We start from the raw sequence: 24,560 nt of genomic DNA on the forward strand, positions 1-24,560 counted from the left end.
CCTTTTTATTTTTTATTTTTGGACTTCTTTTGATAATTTAGGAACAAGAGGCCCCCATCCCATGTACATATGCATTGCTGGTATCAATCAAACATTTCGGCTTTCTGTTAGTCGGCTATTTAGGGCTAATCTCTCTGGGGCACTATGACAAGTGGAAATGATGATTAGCTATGTATAAGTGTATGATAATCTTGTTTACTTAGACCTAACCACTCGTATCACAGAAGATTAGTAATTAATTATGGAGAATACTCGCACATGAGTACATCAGTGCATGTAAACGTTTCAACTCAACAGAGCATCGCATGTCGGCATGTGCATGGTTGTCTCAAGTCAACAAATCAAGTCATGCCGTGGGAACTTCAAATCATAGTCGCAATGATGAGTTTCATGCACATGGAAAAAGATTTTATGCGAACCATCAAAGTTTCTAGAAATAAATTTTTTGCCGACTTGTACTGCCCACCAATAAAGTGGGCAACCACTGCCCAATAATTTGAACATAAAATGAGACAGGAGTGATATGATTGGAATTGTATGTGAGCTGTGTGATTATATTTTGACTGTTATTGTTCAAATTTTATGGTCTCGTATATTTTCTTTCGGGCTTAATAAGAACAGTTGAATTCGTGTGATCGATGCGCTGACGTATATTTGACAGCACACTATATTCGGTAACACTTGTGAATTATAATAAGTAGAAGTCACAGGGTTAAATGAGACAAAAGCAAACAAAGAAGGCTAGTTCTAAGACTACTATTGGAGATAGCTGTCATGTATATCAATGCGGATAAGTTCCATTGATCTCAAACTCAAAAACAAGCTAAACTGGACCATGCTTAGATTCTAAGGAGTACTATGCTATCGAGTCTACTGTAGTCTTTCTGTGATTATGATGTCGGTGTCAACGAGCTGGGCCAGACCAGACCCAGCTTAACCCGTACATAGTCGTATCAGATCCGGCTCAAGGCCCAATAGGGCCCACTTAGGAGTATTCTAGGTGGCGAGGGAATGGTTAACTCAAATGGTAAAATCTTGAGGTGTTTGTAGATCACTACCTACGTTTTAGTATTATTGCAAAAAGCCTCATCCTTGTGACGTAATTGAAAGTCGTCATCTCCTACTTTAGATTATATCAACTGAGTAAGGTTAGATTACAAGTGGTGATTTGCAAAATAATACCCGAAACATTTCGGCATATATGAATCTCAGTCAATCTAGTTTGTTTGGCTCGATATTTAATTCAAATTTGACTTACTTATTTAATACATAAGCCTCTAAAATTATTATTATTATTCTATATATATATGATTTGACCTTAATACTTACTATTTAATGGCTGAAAATTAATTGTTAATTAATAGGTAGTATAGATCTTTGGTTTCATAAATTTATTAGTTTTGAACGAGCTTGACTTGAGTTAGCTCAATAGGTCAACTAAACTAAACTAAACTCGTGGTTGAGTTCAAGCCGAACAAGAGCGAGGAAAAGCTAGCTCTTTCTTTCGTCTTCGGCTTGTTGACCGTCCTAACTCCTAAATCTTAGTTGCAAAATTCCCGCGCTTGTAAATTAGGGATTCCCGTGGATTCCCTTCTTCTTCTCTTCTTGGCCTCCTGCTCTCCTCCCATGGCTCCCAACCCTCCTCCTCCATCGAAGCGTCGTCGTAGGAATGAAAGCGGGGAGAAGGTTACGGAGGAGTCTTCGAAGAAGGAGTCGCCTCTCGTCGTCTTCGCTCATGGCGCTGGTGCTCCGTCCGCCTCCGAGTGGATGCTCAAGTGAGCACTAAATTTCGCATATTTGGATGGTTTCGTGAAACCTCGTTCTCTTTTTTTGGTATAATTTTGTTGAGATTTGTGTCTGGTTTGATTTAAGTAGCTTATACCCAGCAGGAAAGATTAGGAGGAGTTAGGATTATTTGACAAGGTCTCGATCTTTCTTGAAGATACTGGTAGTTAATCTTAGTTAAATGTGATTTGATACTAGCGTATATATATATATCCCTAACTGAAGTCTGACAAACAACTCTTAACTCATATTCAGCGGGGGGGGGGGCGTTTAAGATGCAGCATGTGTAATGTAAAATGAGAAACCAATAAACTAAAGACTAGTTTTTATATTCACTTAATATATGTAGATGCAATTTTTTCAAATACTTGCAGCTAAACAGCCCATTCATGTATTGGTAAAGACTGTGTTTATACATGCAAAGTGCAATATAAAAACTAGTTTTTAGTTTATGAAGTCCATGATTTTTCTTTTTCAAGAGCTAATTAGTGCTCATATGCTGCATTTTGATATCCACTTTAATTAAGTGGATGTTAAAACGCATTCTCTCATTCTTTAATGAGAAGAAAATATGGAAAGTATAACTTTTATTTAAATTCGTTTTCATTAACCTTATAGATGCTTCATTGTTGTAACACATGAAACCAAATGACTCCAAAATTTCCTGACCCTATTTTTTTATTCAAAACTGTCTGTTCTTTTTATTTTGGAAGATTCTTGAATGCAATTATATAGTTTATGACTCTCTTACATGAAAAAAACTATTACTTTGAAGTACACGGACTCCTTTCTGATTTGCAGGTACTTGTATTTACATGTTTATGCCATTCGTATTTGCACACTTGCTATTATCTGTATAATGCTATTTTTAACTGAACAATCCACTTATCCTTTTCAGATGGAAGAAGATGGTAGGAGATGCATTAGGCGCCATTGAAGTAGTTACCTTTGACTATCCATGTGAGTGAATAAATTGATTTGAGTGACTGTAGATATTTGAAATAAGAGGTCAAGATTGATGAGTCTATAGATGTTGGCACAAATTTTATTGGTTTATTACATCCATCTATAGTTTTATTTGTCCATTGCATACACAAGGGACTGTCAGATCAGGTAATTTGGTGTATTGTATCAAATTTTTAAGTGTTTTAGATTACAATCGGTATTGCTGTCTTGAAAAGTGCTTCTTACTTGAGATTTTGTTTTCACAAGTGTTAATTCCAATGGCAAAGTAAAAGACAGGTGTGCAAAAGGGTGTTACTCCATTTATATACAGACATTTCTTGTTTGCAATAAAGTGCAGATACATGATTGAGTTGAATTGCATTTAACAGATATATCTGGGGGAAAACGTAGGGCTCCTCCTAAAGCAGAAAAATTAGTTGATCATCACTTGAGTGTTGTGAAAGATTCTATTGCAAAATATCCTGGGCACCCTTTGGTTCTGATGGGGAAGTCAATGGGTTCAAGGTGATTCACTCAACAACAAATATGTTCCTTTTATTCTCTTAGATCACTGATATTCTGTCAGCCAGCTGCTTGTAAGGTTTGAACACTTGTAGAGTTTCTATGGTGCAGAGTTAGCTGCATGGTAGCTGCCACAGAAGATATCAATGTCTCAGCAGTTATATGCTTGGGTTATCCACTGAAGGTATTATTATTGTTTATCATCTTTTTGCATACTGGCAATTCTCTGGATTCATTAACCACATATATACTTCTTTTAAATGGAGGCTACTAATTTATCATATTAAATAAACAAAGGAAGGAAGTGTCCCCACAATTTGCTACTTTTCACATTCATGGTGTTATGAAAGTTTATAATAATTCAGATTTCACATTCTTACTGTAGCAAGGATGCGAGAGATTTCCTCCATTGAGACCCATGTAGATAAGATTCCTTAGTTGCTAGTTGTTCATATATGAGTTGCAACCAGCAGCATCAGTGACCTTTTCCTATGTCTTTTGTTTCTTATATCCTTTCCTTATTTCATTTGGATTAAAAACACATTAATGTCATATTCTCATGTTATCCTTGTTCTCATCAAATGATACTTTATATATGGTCTAAAAAGTAAGGACATAATTTATTTCACAGATGAGAACTTAACATCACCCTTGCCAGCAAGGCAGCAAGCCTTCATCTATATCAACCATGAAGGCATATATCATTACGATTCATTCAATTTGCAATATCACTGTGATGCAGGGCATCAACGGAGCAGTTCGGGATGAAATTTTGTTGCAGCTGAAGGTTCCAGTGATGTTTGTACAAGTAATCAAGGATAAGTCTCTTTAATTGTTCATCTATAACCTGTTTGGTGTACTTGTCACCTGCCACATAATGATGGGCAGAGTCATCGTGATGCTTGACATGTAGAACTAAAATTACTTAAAAAGTAAGTGGATTGGTTCTACAGGGAAGTAAAGATGGCTTGTGTCCTCTGGATAAGCTTGAATCCACCCGGAAGAAGATGAATTGCCAGAATGAGTTGCATGTTATTGATGGTGGCGACCACTCTTTCAAGATTGGCAAAAAGTTCCAAGAGTCCACTGGGCTGAATCAGGATAAAGCCGAAAAAATAGCAGTTGACGCAATATCAGAGTTCGCCTCCAAGTCAATCACAGAATTCTGACTTTTAGGAATCTGTAAAATTTGTAGGACAGTTGATCAAAATATACCTCAACGAGTGATCATACTCGGTCGCAAGCAGTACATCATTTTGTAATCCTGAAAATTTATACTGCCATCGTCCCTGTGGAATCTTAGAATATTTGTAGGCAATGTTATGGGATTTGAGGTGTTATTGTTGTCTTCCTCCTATGCAAAGCTTGCAAGATGAAATGGTCTTGTTAAGAGGAATTTATATATTGGCTAAAGGAAAGATAAATAACTCACACTTCTGGGCTGAATCAGATCCATGTGTGAGCATATGATTTCTAAGCAGACTCTTGCAGGACCAGCATAAATAAATGTTTATACAAGTTTAGCGATGCTCATGTTTTAGTTCAATTTAATTTTCCTATTTATTTCTGAAGGTAACCTCCCCAAGTTTCCAATAGAAATATTCAGGAACTAATACTAGCTTATGAATGGCAAAAAATTGCCAACTAAATCAAATTCACTGCACTTCAAGCGCTTCAAGTCAAGCTTGATGACTTTTCCTGGAGAACTTAATAGGTTTTGTGGCGAATCTATAAATAGTGAAGCCCATATGCAAACTTTTTATTTTAATTTTAATTTTAATTTTACAAACTTGTGCCTCCGATGTACGAGGTGCCTATGTGAATTCCTGTTTTATTTATTAATTATCCAATCACCAGCAGTCGTCAGCATCGGATCCGTCACTGACATCACTTTTTAACGCGGAGGTAGGTTCGAAGATTCGTAGATCGTAGTCCATTCTTCCGTTCTTCTCCACTGATCTCTCCTTAAAATTTCTATATTAATTCTTCTTCTTTTTGTTTTGTTTACCCCCTAAGCAGAGTGGAAATGGTCAGCACTTTGAGATGCTTCCATTTCTCAGTCTTCATCTCACTCTTTCTTTTTGAGTCATTTCGACTCAAATGCCATCTTGACCGTGGACCAGTCCACAGCTGACAATATTAAGGACGAGGAAAGAAATAAAGAATTTCTCCTATTCTTAGTCAAACTGCTTTCCCGTACCATCACCACCCAATGGCTTTAAATCCCAACGATCAAACCTTGGCCTTCCTCAGGTTTAAACCCTCTCACCTCTCTCTCTCTCTCTCTCTCTCTCTCTCTCTCTCTCTCTCTCTCTCTCTCTCTCTCTCTCTCTCTGATCAACTCGTTGCCCATTTAATCTCAAATTTCATCCACCTCTCTTTGTCTCCATTCCTGAGTAGGAATGGAGTACTAGCTAGCCTTGAAACCAACTCCTAGATATCTTCTTGTCAAACTTTGAATTCAAAAATGGGCAACGAGTTGATCCAAGACATGAACGCGCTCCTCAATGTGCTAACCCAAGGTGAGGAGCAGACGAGCCAGCTCGAGTCCAATCTCAACCAGTCTAATACGCCAACCACACTATCCAAATCAATAGCACAGCAGTTGCACTCCACTTTGAACAAAGCCATCTCCATGGCCAAACTAATCATTGACTCCGAGAGCTCGCGGAAGCCGCCGTGCCCGAATAGCACGGCGTCTGATTCCCCCCGGTCGACTGGCGGCAGCCCCGGAAGCGAGAATTCGGGAAGGGCATTCAAGGAGCTAAAATTCCGGGAGATGTCCAGGAAGAGGTACCATTAATTACCACTAAATTAGCAACTAATTATAACTAAGGATGATTATTAATACTTGTTACTAACACAGGAAGGCTTTGCCGAAATGGAGTACCAGAGTGAGAGTCTCATCCGAGGGAACTATAGAAGGGACTCCGGACGATGGCTATAGCTGGAGGAAGTATGGCCAAAAGGACATTCTCGGAGCTAAATTTCCAAGGTTAGTATTATTTGTGATTAATTTAACTTCTTCTTCTTCTTCTTCTTCTTCTTCTTCTTCTTCTTCTTCTTCTTCTTGTGCCTATAATTGAGTCATTTAATTACGGCTGCCCCAATAATTGGTAGATAGGTGGGGGAGATTGATGTCATCCTTGCCATGGTGTGCGTGCATCTACCCAGAAACTTGAGTGTTCAATGCTTCGGGTACCGAAGAAGAAGAAGAAATTATAAAAAAACAATCAATTTTTTGTGCTTTTTTTGTCTTATATTTGTCCTGAATATTCTAATTGATAACTTTGCCGAAGAGTATTTTAAGGCACTTTTTTGTTTTTAACTTAGATTATTTTCTTTAGATAACGGAAGTAAGGGTCAAATAATAAATATATATTGTAAAATATTAATAATAATAAAAGCAAGATGAATTTCCCTTTTACTAGTCTTCTATATTTTTTTTTTAATTCTTAGTCTTCCTTGATATTTTTTTTCTGGTTATTATAACTTATAATTTCATCTAATTGACTTGGACCAGTCTTCTTCTTTTTTTTCCTAATTGTTAGTCAATGGGTGGACACCAATGTGATGCGCACCAACAAGTGTGAAGTGTCTGACCCAAAAAAACATTTATAAAAAACAAACAAACAAACAAACAAACAAAGTTTGATTGCAAATAATTTGGTGCTGATTTGTGTTCATCAAACATAGCAGAGGCTACTACCGTTGCACTCATCGCAACGCCCAGGGATGTTTTGCAACAAAACAAGTGCAGAGATCCGACGAGGACCCTTCAATCTTCGACATCAGCTACAGAGGAGCACACACTTGCCTCCAAAAGCCAAGACCAATCACAAGTACACAATCACCTCAAGAACTTAGCATGCAGCCAATCCACAGCAACCCACCAATACCATCTGATCACAAAGAAGGCCAAACTCGTCCTGACCACCAACTGCTGCTAAGCTTCAAGAAAGGCCTACAGGTGAAGACTGAAGGTCTAAGCCAAGACGACCGGACAACGGAGATGGATGGTAGCCTTGCGTCGAGCTTTTCGCCCGCCTTCTTCTCGCCGGCGACGTCGGATTCGAACTACTGCCCTTTGCCGCCGTTCCATGTGAACAGTAGCTACGGAGGGGGAGCAAATGATCTCACTGAGCTGAACTCTGCTGTAATAGCGTCAGCAAGTACCAGTTCATCCATGGTGGATATTGATAATTACATGATGGGGTTTGAGGAGTATGAGCCGTATTTGTCATTTGATGGGTCTAGTTTTTTCCGGTAGCTACGACTCCGGCATAGTGCGAAGATTGTCTTGCGAGTAATGTTAAGGTTTCAGAATCATATCTTAGTTCTACTGTTAGTTTTTCTATAAGGAATTGCGTCAGTGAGATAAACTTGATCAAACCGTCCAGCGCACCCATGCCCACCCCCGGATCCGGTTTAGCGACATGGGCCAGCTCTTTGCCCACCGGACTCGGCCCGGAAGCCCACCCATTTGGCTCGTAACTAGGCCCGCCATTATGCTCTCGTTCTGCTACAGTATTTACTCATTCCGTAAAAATCAACTAAAATTTTAGTACTGTATATTTTTTTTTAAGCACACATTTAAATTTTTTAAAATTATTTTTATTATTTTTAAATAAAGAAACATAAATATTTTTTTAAAAAATAAATTAATAGTAAAAAAAATTCTAAAAATAACTAAAATATGGGTTAGACGGAATGATTGGTGGGTCGGGTCGATTCGGCCCGATCGGCTAGCTGGATCTCTCACGGGTCGATGGGCGGTAACGGGCTAGACTATTCTAACCCGGCCCGAATGATTGATGGGTTGAGCCCTAAACAAATACTTAAGTCCGGTTAGCCCAAAAAGCTTGGCCCGACCCGTCCGATGATCATGTCTAGCGTGGGAGACGACAAAATGTGGTTATTTAGAATCTCACAAATTAGATTAGACAACAAGGTACTCTTTAGAAAAAATTTAAAATAAAACGGGTTCATATTAATACCCGATATTTATCTCATCATTCACCACGAGATTAGAACATATATCAATGCTAATAATAAACTTAATTGCGATAGTCTTAGCCTAATTATTACATGCCAATTACTCCTTCCATTGGTGCACAATCTTTGACATTGCCCTGAAGGAAGATCCACCCTCACCTAACGTTTGAGATGCTGCGTCCATAAATTTCCGCGTCTTGCTCCTCAATCTCTGCCTTTCCTCCCCTTCCATCGAACACTTTATCACTCTCGCGATCTCCTCCTTTCTCACTAAACCGTCCTCATTAAACGTAAGACGCAAGGCGACGTTCACATCTTCTGACAGCACAACCGCATTCATGCGTTGCTCCGCATAGAGCGGCCATGCGATCATCGGCACGCCATTGACGACGCTCTCGAGAGTCGAGTTCCATCCGCAATGGGACAAAAACACACCTGTGGATCCATGGGCCAAAACAGCGACCTGTGGGACCCAAGAAGGGACCACAAGGCCCAAATCCTTAGTCCTCTCCAGGAACCCATCTGGCAAAAAGCCCAATGGGCTATCCACATCCCCATCACCGAAGAAAGTTCCATAGGCCTCTTTCTCATGTGGGCTTCTGGCGACCCACAAGAACCTATGCCCACTCATCTCCAAGCCCAAGGCCAACTCCTGGGTTTGCCGCCACGTCAGCGTTCCCCCGCTCCCGAACGACACGTATACCACCGAATCGTGCGGCTGGTTGTCCAGCCACCTCACGCACAAGTTCTGGTCGTCGGGTTCGACAGGAGCGGTCTTAACCAGCGGCCCCACCGGGTAAACCGGAGGGATCCCCTCCGTCTCCTTGAATCCCCGAATTGCTCCCGGCTCCAATTCCTCGAAGCTATTCACCAGCACCCCATCGACCTCTCGAAACCGCCTCACCATTTTAAAGAACTCCTCGTACAAGTCGGTGAACCGGTCCTGGAGCGGTTCAATGAGGTCTTCCACGCGAATCGGGACGCAACCGGGCAGCCGAATTGGTTCTGGCAGGTCTCGGAACTGTCCCGGGAAGGCCGCGTCGAGGAGGGGGAGGTAGAAAGCAAGCGACAAGGTGATGCACGACGTCGTGAAGAAGACGTAGAACGGCACGCCGAGCTCCTCGGCGATGTCGATCGCGTTGAGGTAGAACGGGTCGCCGATGAGCGCGACGAGGCGGGAGGTGCAGGTTAGGGACGATAGCATGCCACGTAGGCGACCGAGGTTGTAGTTGACCCTGAAGAGGATACGGGACTCGGGTTTACCGTCGGTTGGGAGGGAGTCTAAAGGAGGTTGGGGGAAGGAGATGGCGTTGACTTTGCTGTTTGCGAGGGTAGTACTGAAGTTTTGGTAGGCGGAGGAAGAGGTGTCGCCGGGGTTGGCGAAGAGGGTGACAGAGAGGCCGTGATGGTCAACGAGGCGGCGGGCGAGCTCTGCGGAGGGGATGAGGTGGCCCATGCCGGGGCTGGAGAGGAGGACTACGTGGCAGTTGTTGGTTGGTGCCATCTCGGTCGTGTATTGATTACTACGGCACTCCGGCGCTATTGATGAAGAGCTAGTACTAATAATAATGACCAGCGGCGATGCGCATATATAAAACATATTATAACAAGTGGGTGTGAATAGAAAAAAACGTGGGTCGGTAGAAAGCCTCGAATCGTAGTAGGTGACCTATTTATGAAAAAATATTTTTTCCGTACAGCTACTATTTACTTTAGAAAATCCCTTGTTATTTGTTTTTTGAATACACCGAAATACACACAAATCTCCATCTGCAAATACACGTAGATGAATCCCGAAGTCGTGCTTAACGTGACGAGTTAGTAAAATATTTCTACAAAATATATATATACACAAGTTTTATGCCATATGTTTCGAAGCAAAAATATAAATCCTGATACAGGTTTCACATGCCACAATAGGCCTTCAAAGATATATGTCTGATATACATCTCAAATCATGGTGAGCACACGACCTAGCGATAATAATCTATATAATCTATAACAATATAATTGCATATTGGATGTTCCGATGCATGCTCGTAATTGACAACAATAAAATAAGCATATCTGAAATGACTTACAATGAATTCCTTTATAAATGCAAGATATTGAAAATGCATAATATTATCTTTGATCATGCCAACTCTTTATTATATCAAGATAAACTTACAAGTATATGGTTATGATACATATCTCTTATTCACGCAAAATATCAGTTATTAGAATTCACATGTTCACATAAAGTCCCACTACTAGCTTTCATTATGTTCACATAGTCATAGAGAATCATATATCAACATGCTCCCAAAGAGTCTTAATCATAAATTATTATTACATGCTCATCGAGCTATCCATTATATAATCCACAAAGCTATCTGTCACATCACAAACATATGCTCACCGATCATCTCATACATCGAGAAGGGATATGTCGCCGGAACATGCCTAACAACGATGCATGTAACCGGTTATCTATGGCCATCAAATTAAGGACTTAAGTACTAAGCTCATATCTCCCTCTCTAAAATTATCACCGCCTACAGCCGAATAGTCAAGAGTGGTGGGGACACCACTTGTTGTCACGTTTATTCTCGTAAGTATAAAAGGGCTGCACCTGTGGCCCTTTGGCTTAACGAGGGTTGTGACTAGTCACCTTCTAGGGCTATTTTTTCATCTTGTCTTTTAGTCACCTTCTAGGGCTATTTTCGTCTTTTATCTTTTACTTTATTTGGCCTATATAAAGGCTTGTAATCATCTTTTATGAGTTAATGAATATTTTGAGAGCTTTTGCTTATTGAGTGTTTGTTGGTGGATTCCAACATCGGTGGATTCCGACACCCCGATTGGTGGATTCCTCGGGTTTGATTATTTCTCCCTACTTTTTCTTCTCAACTCTACAATCAAGACATTGTTCTGCATCAAAGAGGCTTCAGCTTATAAGTAGATGTCATGACATTGCTTCATCTAGTACCGCTAGAGATATATTATCACCTCACAATAATATTCTTTCTATCATCATAATCTAGTTCTAATAATGCAATGTAATTACCTGAATGTCACTCAGGCTAACGACCTTAGACATAGGTCGCTAATGGTATAAGTACTGGATCAAAGGGAGGATGCGTGACGGCGGAGCAGAGGTAATCGTTGAACCTCACAGGTGGATTAGATTGTCGAGTGGAGCGGCGGAGAGGATTATTGTCTGGTGGTGGTGGATCGGGTGTTCCGGTAGAGGGAATGGTGGTAGTATGGCAAAGTGGTGGTGGCGGGGAGGAAGTAGAGGGGAGAAGGTTCATGGGTGAACAAATTTTAGGTGGTTGTATGTGTGGTGGTGGTGGAGTTGCGGTGGGTGGGTTAGGTTCAAATGATGGTGATCTGGTTGAGTTGGGTTCAAAAGAATGGTTATATGGGCTTATGGGACCTGTATCATCTCCCATTGATGGGCTTGTTGTTTAGATCAAAGGAAAGGGTAGAGAATATGTATTATTTGGAGAATAAGAAAAAATATCTTCTTTAAAATGGACGTCTCTGCTTGTGAATTTTTTTTTGTTAATAAATAAAAAAGTTTGTAACCTTTTTGACCTATCGGGTATCCAATAAAAATTGAATGTGTAGCTTGGTAGTCAAATTTATGAGAGGTATGGATATTTGTGCCATAAGCCAAGCAACCAAAAACTCGTAGATAGGAAAAAGTAGGAGGTTTTGAGTTAAGAAGCTCAAATGGTGTCTTGTCGGCTAAAATTGGGGAAGGTAGCCGATTAATGATGCGAACAGCAATAAGAGCATATTCTCCTCAAAATTGGGAAGAAACATTAGCTTGAAATTTTAATGCTTTTGATTTTTGAATAATGTGACGGTGTTTGCGTTCTACAACCCCATTTTGTTAAGGTGTGTATACGCAAGAATGTTGAAAAATAACACCATTATCTTGAAAAAAAGAACGAAGAGAGATAAATTCGCCACCATTATCACATCGAACAGTTTTGATGCGCGTTTCAAATTGAGTAGAAACATAACTGAAAAACGTTTTAAAAGCAAGTTGTGTTTCATCTTTATGTCGCATAAAAAATATCCAAGTAAAATGTGAAAAATCGTCGACAATGGTGAGAAAATAATGAGAACAAAAAAGGGAAGGATGTCGATAGCGACCCCAAATATCACAATGAATAACATCAAATGGCTTAATAGAGAAAGTATTACTGTTATTATTAATATCACAATGAATAACATCAAATGTATGTGTATGAGATAATCATCTAATTCATAAGCACTCAACCCGGCTGAAAATTAACACAATTTATTTTTAATATCTTTTACCTATTATATAAAGGATAAATAAAATTATATTATATTAAAATGGTGCAAAAAATATAAGAAGGTATTAGCGAGTTACTTGAGGTATCCCTATATAAAAACCTTGAGTCAAACAGTCTTCCTATAACTATTGTAATAGAATATCTTAAGTTTCGACTCCTTTTCTTTTATTATTATCTACTTTTATTTAGCTTTGTTCTGGGGCTTAATTGATCTATTTAATAAGTTATCGAGCTAGTGGACGATAACGAGCATTTGTGTTTTTTAAGCCCGGCAAGAAACCAAAAGGTCGATCCGAAGCTGATCAGGAAAGCTTCTACTTAACAACTTCTAAGAAGGAATTTTTTTTCTAGAAATCAACATTCCTCGTTGTGCTGCGAAGATAGAGGAGTGAGCATGTTACAAAAGTGCATCTAATTCCTAACAAATAATTCGTTACCAATTAATAGAGGATTCTTTCTTTTGATATTTGGTGTTTTCTTCGTATCAATGTCTTCTTCCTTTCGCATCACAAAACTATTACGAGCTAGTTTGTATAGCATACATAATATATATATATATATATATATATATATATATATATATATATATATATATATATATATATATATATATAACAGTTATATTTCGTATAAATATCTTTTAAAATTATTTTTTTACAAAGTATGTCTCAAAACCTAGCTAAGTGGTAAAACTTCGTGAACTTGTTCTGTTGAGAGAAGAACTTAGTCAAAAGTATTTACGTGAATAAGTAAATATGAAATTTAAAACTATATACACGCAAATAAGCAATTTTAGAGAGGTATATATGTAAAAAAGTCTCTCTCAGAGTAAGATATTTTTGAGACATAGCCGTCAGAATCCTGACACCTGGCACACCTGGCGATTTTACTGACCGCTCTTGTACTACGTAGAACTCAAAATAAGTCGACATAAATATCTCAAAATTAAACTTTGCCAATCATACCTCAAAACGAGGAGGCATTAATGCTTATAAGTTCATAAACTAAGCGGGGGGGTTTATAAAATTAAAAATATTAAAAAGAAAGTTTGGTGCATTTCCAATTTCTATATCACTCAAAGGTCAATCAAATAATTGAAGAATAATAATCAATAATAATTATGTAAGAAAAGTGAGTTTCTATTCCATTTTAATGATTGAATCCTTTGTCTCCTCCCGCCACTTATTGGGACAATTATTTGCTGTGGCTCGTTTTAGTGTGGGTGGGTGGGTGGGACCCAAGACAGGGCATGTGGACTTGGTCTCGCAGAATAAATAATGGATCCCATTTATTCTGGTGCTCTTGGGAGGTGAAAATTATTATCTTATTAGGAGTTACATTTGACTGCATAGTTGGAATGATATTTAACGTAATCAAACGTGACCTCACTTGAAAGCGCATGCTCTCCTAATGCTAACCACTGCCATGGACTTAGACTCATTAATTTGGCTACTCCCTCTCATTTGTCTTTTATTGCACTAATTATTCGAGAGAAATAGACTTCTTATTTTTATTCAAGAGATATAGCATTTGAGAGTACCTATAGAGTGTTGAGCTTAGTAGAGCTCATTTTCAGAGAGGATTAAACCAATTATTTAATATGTATATATAATAAGGAGGATTAGCTTTTTTTGTATAATTTATAATTTATGATAAAAAGTGAAAGGGTGACCATACTTATAATCAGAATAACTAATACTTTCAGTTACTTTTATAATTATAATAATTAAATAAAAAAAAGAAAATTAGAGATTAGTATTAAATAGTAGTGCCAATGGAAGAGAGCTCTAGTAACATCTACTAATTTTTAATTTAGTAGAGTAAAACAATAATTTTAAAACAATAATATTACGTGGTCATCTCGCATCCATATCAGGAGGTATCACATATTAAGAGACGGATTAAATAAATATTTATTACTAGATTAGATGGCAAATATTCATCGTTAACCACGCTTCTATCTGAACACCTCTCATTTTTACTTCTAGGCTGTTTCAAAAGATTTCGTTAAATGGTTAAGAAATAATCTTTTATTTCATTTCTACTATAAATTTTTTAATATATATATAATCTTTTTTTTTTTTTTTAATCATTCATAAGCCCGAAGGCTAGATATGGGCTGGACAAAGGGCCAACCCTCCCTAGATACAGAGGCACTTTAGGCCCCACCGAGCTTTTAGCTATCTAGTCTAGGCTTCAAGCCATATGCGTCGCCGAACAATTGCTTCGAATCAAACGCCGCCAAGACCTGCTCCAAGCCGTTGCGTTGTCAAGCTGTTCTTCCAAGCTAACCGCACTGCCGAGCCATAAACCGAATCGAGCCAAGCCACCAAACTACCAACCACCAAACAATTTCTCCACAATATTGTTTGGGGTTGGAGTTGAATTCATGACCTCGTTGATACCTACTAACTTTACTAGAGTTGGTTGGTATATATATATATATATATAATCAACAATGTAACTCAACAGTTCTCCAATTATTCATATGTAGAATTCCGGTCCAGAGAGCAACGCATATATTTTATACATGCCTTGAGAAAAGAGCTAAAACGTAGGTAGTGCTAAACCGTAGAACACCCAATATTAAACTAAATACACTACACAACCACAGGAGAGAAAAAGAAAAAGAAAAATAAAAAAAGGAAAAATAAAAAAAGAAATCAAAATCCACACTACCAGTCTACAAATCCCAAATCCCAAATCCCAAATCCCAAATCCTCCACCGCCAGCGACCGGGACTCCTACTCTCCCCTCTTCCACTTGTTCGCCACTTCCTGAAGCGCCTTATACGACTTCCCCTCCTCCCTCAACCCCCTCTCCGCCGCCTCCTTCAACTCCCTCACCTTCGCCCTCACCCTCATCCCCTCCTCCCCTTCCATCAGCTCCCTCGTCACCCTCGCGATCTCCTCTCTCTCCACCACCCCGTCAGCCCTCCTCGCTCCCGGCCGCAGCGCCACCCCGATCCCGTCCACCAGCATCACCGCGTTCTGCTTCTGCTCCGCGAACAGCGGCCACGCCACCATCGGCACCCCGTTCACCACGCTCTCCAGCGTCGAGTTCCACCCGCAATGGCTCAAAAACCCACCCGTTGATACATGGCTGAGTACGCGTATCTGCGGCGCCCAGGAGGAGACCACCATTCCCACCTCCTTCGTCCTCTCCAGGAATCCGCTCGGCAAGAACCCAAATGGGTCCTTCTTGCTCTGGGGGTCGTAGTACGCCGCGCTCATTTCCCCCTCGTCGCTCGGGCTCCTCACTACCCACAGGAACCTTTGTCCGCTTATCTCTAACCCCAGAGCTAGTTCCCCCAATTGCTCCTTGGTTAGGGTTCCTGCGCTCCCGAAGGAGACGAAGAGGACGGAGCGCGGCGGCTGCTCGTCGAGCCAATTGAGGCACCCGTGGACGTCGACCTCCGCGGCCCCGGTCTTGATCAGGGGTCCGATTGGGTAAACCGGAGGCCGGCCAGGTTCGGCCTGCTGTAGGATTCTGGCTGAGCCGGGCTCGATTGCCTCGAAGGTGTTCACCAAAATGCCCCGCGCTTCGCGATACCGCTCTCCGTGGTGGACCATCCATTTGAAGCAGGGGTTTGATCGTTCCTGGAGCGGATGAAGGATCTCCGACCCGGGAATCGGAACGCACCCGGGAAGCTCCACCGGGCCCGGGAGGTCACGTATCTCGCAAGTGGTCGCGGCGGCGATGGCGGGCAAGTGGAGGAGGAGGGAGAGGAACTGTAGATTGGAAGGCATGAAGAGGTAGTTCGGTACGCCGACTTCTATTGCGGCATCGAAGGCGTCGGCGCCGAACAGGTCGGCAACGAAAGCGACGAGGCGGGCTTTGAGCCTGAGCTCGCGGAGGATGGTCACGAGAGCCGGCACCGACCTCTCGACCTCCACCGAGATGAGCGTCTCGATGCGAGCGTCGGATGGGAGGTCACTCAATTCTACTGGGGGAAGAGACATAGAGGATATGGAGCTCGGGAGCGAGTCGAGGTAGGCCTTTTGGTTCTTCGACGCCATACTCGAGAAGGTGATGAGCGTGATGGAGAAGCCGTGTAGGGCGACGAGCCGCTTCGCGAGCTCGGCCAAGGGGATGAGGTGGCCCATGCCCGGGGTCGAAACCATGGCTACGTGGGCAGCTCGGTTGCCGTTCTCCATGGAGGCGAGCTGTTCTATGAAATGGTCGGGAGAGGAGAATGGAATATATAAAAGCTCTATGATCAGTGGAATTATTGAGGCTTTAGGAGTCGCTTCTGCTTAATTTATATATAGATGTGACCGCAGACACCGGGATAGGGAGAGCGAGTCGTGTTGCATCGGGAGTCGTGGAGATGATGATGTCACATAAACGTAAGGCTTATGCTAAACGTTTAATTTCTTTTTTTCTTTTTATTTATTTGATAACTGAGTAGTATTAACCATTTTTTCACCCTTTCTATTTCTATGTTTAAGGATGTTATGAATTCGACTCTAACGCGAAATTATTTGATGATTTAGTTGTATGGCTCAATTAGATTAAATTAACTTGGTAGTGTGATTAACTCGGAGGAATAGCTCATTAGCATAACGATTTAGAGTAGATCTCGACGGCGTTTGGTTCAGAATAATTATTAGACGACGCATATAGTTTGAAGCATAGACAAATCAGCTAAAAGTTTGATGTAGCCTAAGTATCCCTGTATTTAGCCCATATCTAATCTTTAAACTCATGAATGATAAAAAATAAAATCAGGTTTTCCTTACGAGATCATGTGATTTACTTCAACTTTTTAATCAAATACAATAGAAAAAATTATATGGTAATTTAATGATTTGCCTCAAGGAGGGTTCACATTTTTATCTAGTTCATATTCAATCTTCCAGCTCTTAAATAATAAATAAATCGAAAAAGACTCAGTATTATTAGGATTTCTTAGGTGACAAAGTAAGAATACTTGGCATTAGACCAAAATTTTATTTGTCCTATACCAAACTTAGTTACCATTATAAGAACCACAGGTTATTTATACCTAACTAGAGTTGGAATTTGATCCCCTGGTTTGTTTTAGGCTACTCAAGGGCATGAACGGAAGCGTGCAGTCCACCATGTTGGTGGTGGGTGCAATCCATCTATTCTTCCATAGTTTGACACATTATTTTTTTAGTCCTCTTTTGTGAGGCTTCCTGATGACAATTTGAAGCTGAGGAGATGGTGGGCAATATCTTCTTTTCCTCTGACGTTGAAATGAGGGAGATGCTAAATAAATATTTATTATTATTATTATTATTTCTTTCCTCTTTGGAAAGATTCCATACTTCCGTGATTACTTAGGGCAAAGGAAGATGAAATGGGTGGCGATACTCTCTTATTTGGCTAGGCCGTACGCCCTTAAACGTCTTATTATGGCATCCTTACAAAATTAAGAGGCGTCCAATTCGGTCGTGTCTTGTTTATTGTTCACGTGTCCTATTGACTTTCGGGCTTCTTTGAACAGGATTAAAAATTTGGAGGTATATCTTCTTCTTCTACCGTATTAATGTATTCTAACTCATAGTAGCTCTTTGTTGCATAAATTTTTTTGCAAGAGGAATCGATTTAGTTGTTAATTTGATATCAAGAGCTGATCATGGACAATCTCGGGAAAATGTCCAACCCTAAAATTTTATTTTTGAACGTCAGTAGATAGCAATTAGAAATATATCTGCTCCTAAAAATTAGTAGAAGATTCTCGTATTAAAATTGGGTTTCATACGGATTTAATTTTGGGCCATAAATTGTTTTATTTATATTTTATCTGACATCGTCTGACACAACGATGGTGGTGCTTGTGAGGCGAAGAAAATAAACCACCAAGATTAAAGGTTTGATAAATCTCCAGAAGCATAAGAAAGAAAGATTGTTCACGTGTGAGGAATAGTCTTTTTTTTTTCTCTCTCTCTGGACAACACGTGTGAGGAATGGTTACAAAAAAGTACATGGTGCAAGTTACAAATATAGGCATATGTTATTAAGCCCACACAACTTTCTTGGCATATATACTTAGTGAACTTATTAAGAAGCACCAGCTAGTTCTTGTAAAATTACAAATGAGGACTAATTACAGCAGCATGACATTAATCTATGGATACGATGATGGGAAAAATAAAACATAAAAGGTTGCAATGGGTCGTTTTCTAGTTGTCTAATCTAATAATGGGTGATAAAATATAATGCTATTCTAGACGCATCTCATTCTAACCATACATCTACTTTTCTAGAAGTTTGCAAGAAGTTTTGTTTATTTTTCTATAACAACGAGTGGATCTTTTTTCTTTTTAAATCAAAGATGATTTTAGTTGACATCTCTGGGATGTGGAAATTATTTGGTCTATTAATATTCCCTTCGTCCCATTTCTAATCAAAATCTTTTGGACGTGATCCGTAAGTTTGAAAAGGCGTATGGCTCTGCGTGCAAATATGTCGAAATTTGAAGATGGAATTTTCGCAGCACTCTCTGTCATATTAAAATAGATCAGATCTATGTCAGCGATAAATTAATACAATGATTGCAAAGTAAGGCCACACTTACGACTTATTGGGACACCGACAGAAACATTATTGCAAAACAAAACAAAAAAATCGAAGCAGGACGGTTGCTTTTGTTGAATTACATCACTAATAGTAATAATGCATCCAATTCAGTACAAATATTAGCGAAATTCTTCTAACTGCGCAAGAAAGCGCTTTCCGAATTGCCCAAGTCTCGGCAAACCAAAATGCAAATTAGAAGCTTCTCATCCAGTTACAGTTGCATCATGAGACATACAAAACTTTACTATCCACAGATATGGCATGGCTCACTCATTCAGCAGCAGTTGCATGATTAAATCATTCCAAGTGTCTACAGGCCCTGGCAAGCACCAGTGAAGGCAGTCATTCTGGACAGTGGCGTTCTTACCGCTGTCAAAGGGACGATACGTTCTGTAAGGTCCTGAGTGCCCGTCGGGTCGTAGCAAGGAAAGATGGTATGTGTCCAGCAGCTTCAGACGGCTTGAATTCTCTGATCCATCGAGTGCCGTAGCCTTCTCAAACTCTTCTATCTCAATTCTTCGCATCAAATGGTCCACATCTTTGCCATTGAACTCCCCCTTCTTATATGGATCTGTTCTATTGCAAGTCCCGCCGTTGAACCATTCACCATTTTCAAAGTGGTCAGGTGTCCATGTCCTGTAGATAACTAGGGGTTTATGGATTGAGGAGGTGATGAAGCTGAACAGTAGATGGAGAGCTTTGCGGTAAGGATACTCCAAACCAACTTCTGTCAAGTTCTTTCCAGTGCAGTAATGACAGCCAATAACTGTGTTTTTCTCCCAATAAATCGCTGTTTTCAAGAACCATTGCCCCCCGGATATGACAATGTAGTCAAAGCTATTGTACTGATTGGTCCATTTTGTATCCAGCATGTCAAGATGAAGCTCGAGTTCGGATTTCGACTCACCGTCATCATTTTCAAATATGTCAGCTCTGATCAGAAAAGGAGCCCAAATAAGTGACAGAGTGAAGTTGTGGGATGGAAAGTGCCATCTCCTGGATTTATAATCAGCATCATGGTACACCTCAACAGGTTCTTCTGCCTGAATTATATAACAAGCTGATTTGATTGATCAAAATCTTCTAAGAAAAATAAGAATGCAATGTGTGATTAGCTGCATCTAGAATTTCACAAGTTAATAGACACTAATCTCAAGGAGATATATATTAAGCACATAGGATTGTGTAGTACCATCAAGATAATGAGGAGCTATACAATGTTGGATAAAAATCAAGGCATCATATATCATTTTCAGAATGACCAACTGAAACTGCCATACCATTCTATGAATAAGTAAAATCAGAGTCCTCACAAGACATCTTATGACATATTTACCAAAGAGTTGAATAAACGCACTGCTGGTTATATCAAAATTGAATTTTACACTGAAAATAATCAGGAGCTAAAGAGTAACCAAGCAATGTAATATCACTTGATCACGGCTTATCAGAAGCATTAGCAACCAAGTGTTAGTCCGATATGAATAGTATTTTAAGAACTCTTTCATAAAAACAAAAGAAGCAAGAAGCCATCAAGGTGCATTACTATGTCAGCACTTATAGTATATTAGGCTAATCAACAGAGTTGGAAGCTCCAAATACAATACGAGAGATTATCCTGAATACTATTTGCATGGAGCTACAGATAACAAGATGTAAGTGCTATTATTGTGTACCGCTGATAGAGATCATGTCACAAGATAAGAATTTTCATATAAAGGGTAAGCATACATCCCTCTACCTCAAAGGGGGTTTAATGACCTACTCAGGACAGTATATAAGCCTGCCAACATACAGCCCTCTATTGCTGCTTTGCAGTGACTGAAAGATGAGGTTCTGAAAGTGAAACAACTTGTTCGAATTATAGAGAAATCATGAACTTCATTTTTTCGCTTTGACTTGCTACTGTCATCCATACATTGTGGCATAAGCTAATGACTCAACGCTCAGTTTTACAAGTTCAACTGACCTGATGTCAACTCTCAAAAAGGTGATGCCAACTTCTTGGTAAGAATGAGATCAAGGAAGAGTAGAAGCGTGCAATAAAAACTACAGGACAGTGGGCAGATAGAGTTTTCTTCCTTAATTGGTACAAATTAACCTCATGCTGCCAGAAAAGAGACCTTGGCAAGTTAGGTAGCAAGTCTTGGGCAGGTGGCTGAAAAAGAAATAAAAAACTAAAAACTAATAAATACAGTGAAGTTTAAATTATCACATGAATCCCATAAAATAAGAATTGCAATTATAGTAGTATAAACAAGCTAATATATTCTTACAACTTGACAACATCTCTAACCAATTCAATAATTTGACATTTAAAGTCACTCAACATGCTTAAACATTGCATAAAATGCTAAGGCACGAGTCTTAGACAATGCTGATCAGGCCATCTATTGTAGGTGCATAGGCATATTTAGTAAAATTAAATGGTACTCTGTCTGATAATCCTCAAAGTGGAACAGTTGACAATTTATTCAACTACAGAGATGATTCAGATCATTAATTGTTAGCAAGCATCAAGAATATTTGTGAAATATACCTTAGACAGAAGGCAAATCAATGACTGAACATGATTCCGAAGAATTGAATCACCAATGAGTGCCCAACTTTTGTTCCGCACGACATCCAGAAACCTCTTTGCATTAAATAATGGTATGTCACAACCATATGGTTTCCATCTCCAATACAGATACCCCCTGTCAGGCCTCCCATTTGTCATACAGTTTTGTGGAGCTTCAATAAATTTGCAACTTTCATTAGTGTAAGCTGGTCCTGAGGGATTAGGTATCCATTCTCCATTGAAAAGATCACATTTTTCTGCACAGCGATTATTTCAGGTGTCTGTCAGTTAGGATCAAAGTAGGGTAAAGGAAAGAAGAAAAAAAGGAAGGAAAATAAATACCATTATATCTGCAGATTTATATATAGATAAATAGATAGACAGAGAGGTACATATACCATCTCTGTGCCAACCTTACAGATACATACAAAGGGAAACAAAGCCATATCTTTCAGAAACTTTCAATGCAAACAAATTCTCATGGACAGTAAACCAGATACAAGAACCAGAAAACCAGATTCCCTTAAATGGATCCGACACTTGAGACATACTGACATCTGGTATGCTTGGCAACACCCAAGTAACAGAACAAACAAACCACCAACAACCATAAATACTTACAGATTGCAGGCACAAAAGATATGCCTATAAAAGTTTTTTAATCAATAGTTTGAAGAAATTACAGTTATAAATATATTATTTTATGTCTCATGGCATACGACACACAAGAAAATTAAAGTAGTTAAACCATTCCGTTGATCTGACCTTAGCTTAGATAGCAGACAGGAACTTTACAGTACATGGCTCAGCAAAGATGCAATATGACAATATGGTGTGGGAAAATTGCAACTTGTCATCAATGAAAATGCTCTAGTGATGTGGACACCATCTAGTCTAGCAGGATATTCACATTATCTTGTATAAAGTTTGATACGAAACTCACCACTAAGTTCTGGAACAATGCTTTTCTCGTTGAAAGTTAATCCTTTAAGATATTCTCAAAAATGTAAAGTTCAGAACAATTAAAATATAATACCTTCTTGAGAAACTTCTTCAATATCTGGTGTAGTTTCAGGAATTGAAGCATCCACGTTGCCTGTGTTATCTGTAGATGACGAGTCTGATAGAAGCAAAGGTATCAAAAGGAGTCATAAGAGATGAATAACATGAAGGGCCAAAGACTCAAAATGATTCTTATTGTAAAATTTAACAGCGACCAAGCTTCTTGAATGCTAAGAATCTCATCCGTCAATGTAATAGTTGTAATATTCAAGATCAATTGGACGAGAATAAAGGAACTCAGAAAATTGAGTGTGCAATGTCAGAATCTAGTCAAACTATTGTAGTCGGGAGGGATTAGATAGCTACTAAGTTGGTCGAAATAGCAAAATGAAGCTGCATGCAAGAGAACAAGAAAATGCTGACCTGATCCAAAAGGCTAGTTTTAATTTAGTTATTCTTCACCTTTTCTTGTCAAAAACCTCCAATATTAACTTTCTGTGAGGTTTCAGAACTGGATGTCAACTAGAAGTCACGTAGTTCTTCAGCCTTTCCCTTTTTAATTAATTTGAAGGAAAAAAAAAAAACTTCCGACGGTTAGAAAGTTCCAATAGTTGATAGGCCACCCGAATCTGACAACTGAGGCATATCTCACCACCAAACATCTCAAAATCACATCATATGCATGTAACGCGTATTTGTTTTGCAACCCTTTCTTAAAAATTAATGTCAATTTTGACAAGTTGTTTGCGTTACGAACTTCAAATCTACCACAGTCTCTCGACAAAAATTTCAGAACTACCCTAAAATGAAAAATTTAAAGAAACAAAATTTGGTCCAGACCAAATGCAGATCCTTATCAAGAAAACCCAAAATCGAACGCTTCCACAAGATTCAAATCCTCCAGCTTTCCATCGTGAGAAACAATTACCCAAATCCAGTCTCGCATTAACATCAATTCTCAAATCCGCATTATTCCTTATTCTCAACTCGAACAAAAAAAAAAGGAAAAAAAAGAGAGAGATCCAAAGCTCGTACCTTTCCGAATCTCCCCATCCCCAACGTCGGCCACCGGAACCGCCGCTCTCTCCACTGCCTCCGTCGACCACGACACGGGCACCAACCCGCTGGAATCGGAGGAGAATAAGCGGAAGGAGATTCCGACAAGAAGAACAGAGGCGAAGAGCTTGACCAAGATGTGGTTGTTCTTCCTATGGAAACCATTCCATGGCTCCCATTTCGAGCCCATCTCCTATACCATCAACTATATTCCAATAGAAGAAGGGAAGGGAATAGTATTGAATTAAAGAGGAGGAGAGAAAAGAATACGAAGAAGAAGAAGAAGAAGAAGAAGACGGCAATGGCAGGGGAAAACAGAGTCTGCTTTTGTCACTTTGTTGTTAGTAAGAAATGTGATCAGCGTGGTAAGAATTATATAACATAGGGATATAAATATATAATACCATCTCATGTTTGGATTAGTGCTTGGGTATTAGCTTTAATTATAAATTCTTTCTCCAGATAGCTAAAGAGAATTAATTATTTACCTTACCTTAAAATTTTTCAATGAAGCAAATTACTTACCTTGCCTTGGTAGGTGGGTTGCATTTTATAATGTTCTAACTTTAAATACTGAGAGGCCCAGTTGAAGCGTGGCACATCCATATAAATAAGACTGTAACTGGTCATGTAGTTAATTAATCATTATAGACCGCTAATTACTCCAATTACGAGAAAACATTTTTTTTGTTCTGAATTAGAGAATGTAGATGAATTCTTCTTAAGAAAAATTCTTGTTCTTAATGTTGGTTTTTTAAGCCCTAGGGTCCACTTACTTTACTTTTGGAAGAGCTCATTAATAAGCCGGATAAGAATCCATTCTAAAATAA

At 39.3% G+C, this 24,560-nt stretch overlaps 4 protein-coding genes across 5 annotated transcripts; 2 read left to right on the forward strand and 2 right to left on the reverse strand.

The window, feature by feature from the left end:
- Positions 1-1,414: 1,414 nt before the first annotated feature.
- On the forward strand, positions 1,415-4,779 carry LOC140792250 (uncharacterized). The gene is made up of 6 exons (XM_073143123.1): positions 1,415-1,775; positions 2,684-2,745; positions 3,120-3,255; positions 3,364-3,436; positions 3,995-4,060; positions 4,206-4,779. The coding sequence occupies exons 1-6, from the start codon at positions 1,627-1,629 to the stop codon at positions 4,419-4,421; spliced, it is 702 nt and encodes a 233-aa protein (XP_072999224.1). The 5' UTR covers positions 1,415-1,626; the 3' UTR covers positions 4,422-4,779.
- A 724-nt stretch (positions 4,780-5,503) lies between these two features.
- LOC140791805 (uncharacterized) lies at positions 5,504-7,612 on the forward strand. 2 transcript variants are annotated; one of them, XM_073142462.1, is made up of 3 exons: positions 5,504-6,045; positions 6,119-6,247; positions 6,949-7,612. In XM_073142462.1, exons 1-3 carry the CDS (start codon positions 5,720-5,722, stop codon positions 7,520-7,522), a joined length of 1,029 nt encoding a protein of 342 aa, XP_072998563.1. In that variant the 5' UTR covers positions 5,504-5,719; the 3' UTR covers positions 7,523-7,612. The 2 variants fall into 2 exon arrangements, with proteins under 2 accessions (XP_072998563.1, XP_072998564.1); XM_073142463.1 differs by having other exon boundaries at positions 6,952-7,612.
- Positions 7,613-8,220: 608 nt separating this feature from the next.
- LOC140792135 (uncharacterized) lies at positions 8,221-17,052 on the reverse strand. The gene is made up of 3 exons (XM_073142976.1): positions 15,312-17,052; positions 15,094-15,163; positions 8,221-9,916 (listed from the first exon to the last, which is right to left on the reverse strand). The coding sequence occupies exons 1-3, from the start codon at positions 16,718-16,720 to the stop codon at positions 8,348-8,350; spliced, it is 3,048 nt and encodes a 1,015-aa protein (XP_072999077.1). The 5' UTR covers positions 16,721-17,052; the 3' UTR covers positions 8,221-8,347.
- A 2,110-nt stretch (positions 17,053-19,162) lies between these two features.
- On the reverse strand, positions 19,163-24,299 carry LOC140792776 (protein trichome birefringence-like 23). Its single transcript, XM_073143964.1, has 4 exons — positions 23,710-24,299; positions 22,709-22,792; positions 21,652-21,929; positions 19,163-20,155 (listed from the first exon to the last, which is right to left on the reverse strand). Exons 1-4 carry the CDS (start codon positions 23,918-23,920, stop codon positions 19,379-19,381), a joined length of 1,350 nt encoding a protein of 449 aa, XP_073000065.1. The 5' UTR covers positions 23,921-24,299; the 3' UTR covers positions 19,163-19,378.
- Positions 24,300-24,560: the final 261 nt, after the last annotated feature.

The sequence above is a fragment of the Typha latifolia genome, chromosome 7 (genome assembly GCF_019914945.1).
Source record: "Typha latifolia isolate L0001 chromosome 7, TyphaL0001v2, whole genome shotgun sequence".
Classification (NCBI taxonomy): Eukaryota; Viridiplantae; Streptophyta; class Magnoliopsida; order Poales; family Typhaceae; genus Typha; species Typha latifolia.

What these genes read in the sequence shown, in the direction of transcription:
- LOC140792135 (XM_073142976.1), bottom strand. Translation starts at nt 16,720, where the DNA reads ATGGAGAACGGCAACCGAGCTGCCCACGTAGCCATGGTTTCGACCCCG. An exon ending in AACAAGTGGAAGAGGGGAGA is followed by an intron (nt 15,164 to 15,311) that starts GTAGGAGTCCCG and finishes GTGGTTGTGTAG; the next exon opens with TGTATTTAGTTTAATATTGG. An exon ending in TAGCTCTTTTCTCAAGGCAT is followed by an intron (nt 9,917 to 15,093) that starts GTATAAAATATA and finishes TTTCATAAATAG; the next exon opens with GTCACCTACTACGATTCGAG.
- LOC140791805 (XM_073142462.1), top strand. Translation starts at nt 5,720, where the DNA reads ATGGGCAACGAGTTGATCCAAGACATGAACGCGCTCCTCAATGTGCTA. An exon ending in CGGGAGATGTCCAGGAAGAG is followed by an intron (nt 6,046 to 6,118) that starts GTACCATTAATT and finishes TTACTAACACAG; the next exon opens with GAAGGCTTTGCCGAAATGGA. An exon ending in CTCGGAGCTAAATTTCCAAG is followed by an intron (nt 6,248 to 6,948) that starts GTTAGTATTATT and finishes CATCAAACATAG; the next exon opens with CAGAGGCTACTACCGTTGCA.
- LOC140792250 (XM_073143123.1), top strand. Translation starts at nt 1,627, where the DNA reads ATGGCTCCCAACCCTCCTCCTCCATCGAAGCGTCGTCGTAGGAATGAA. An exon ending in AGTTACCTTTGACTATCCAT is followed by an intron (nt 2,746 to 3,119) that starts GTGAGTGAATAA and finishes TGCATTTAACAG; the next exon opens with ATATATCTGGGGGAAAACGT. An exon ending in GGGAAGTCAATGGGTTCAAG is followed by an intron (nt 3,256 to 3,363) that starts GTGATTCACTCA and finishes TCTATGGTGCAG; the next exon opens with AGTTAGCTGCATGGTAGCTG.
- LOC140792776 (XM_073143964.1), bottom strand. Translation starts at nt 23,920, where the DNA reads ATGGGCTCGAAATGGGAGCCATGGAATGGTTTCCATAGGAAGAACAAC. An exon ending in TGAAGAAGTTTCTCAAGAAG is followed by an intron (nt 21,930 to 22,708) that starts GTATTATATTTT and finishes ATCGCTGTGCAG; the next exon opens with AAAAATGTGATCTTTTCAAT. An exon ending in TGATTTGCCTTCTGTCTAAG is followed by an intron (nt 20,156 to 21,651) that starts GTATATTTCACA and finishes TATATAATTCAG; the next exon opens with GCAGAAGAACCTGTTGAGGT.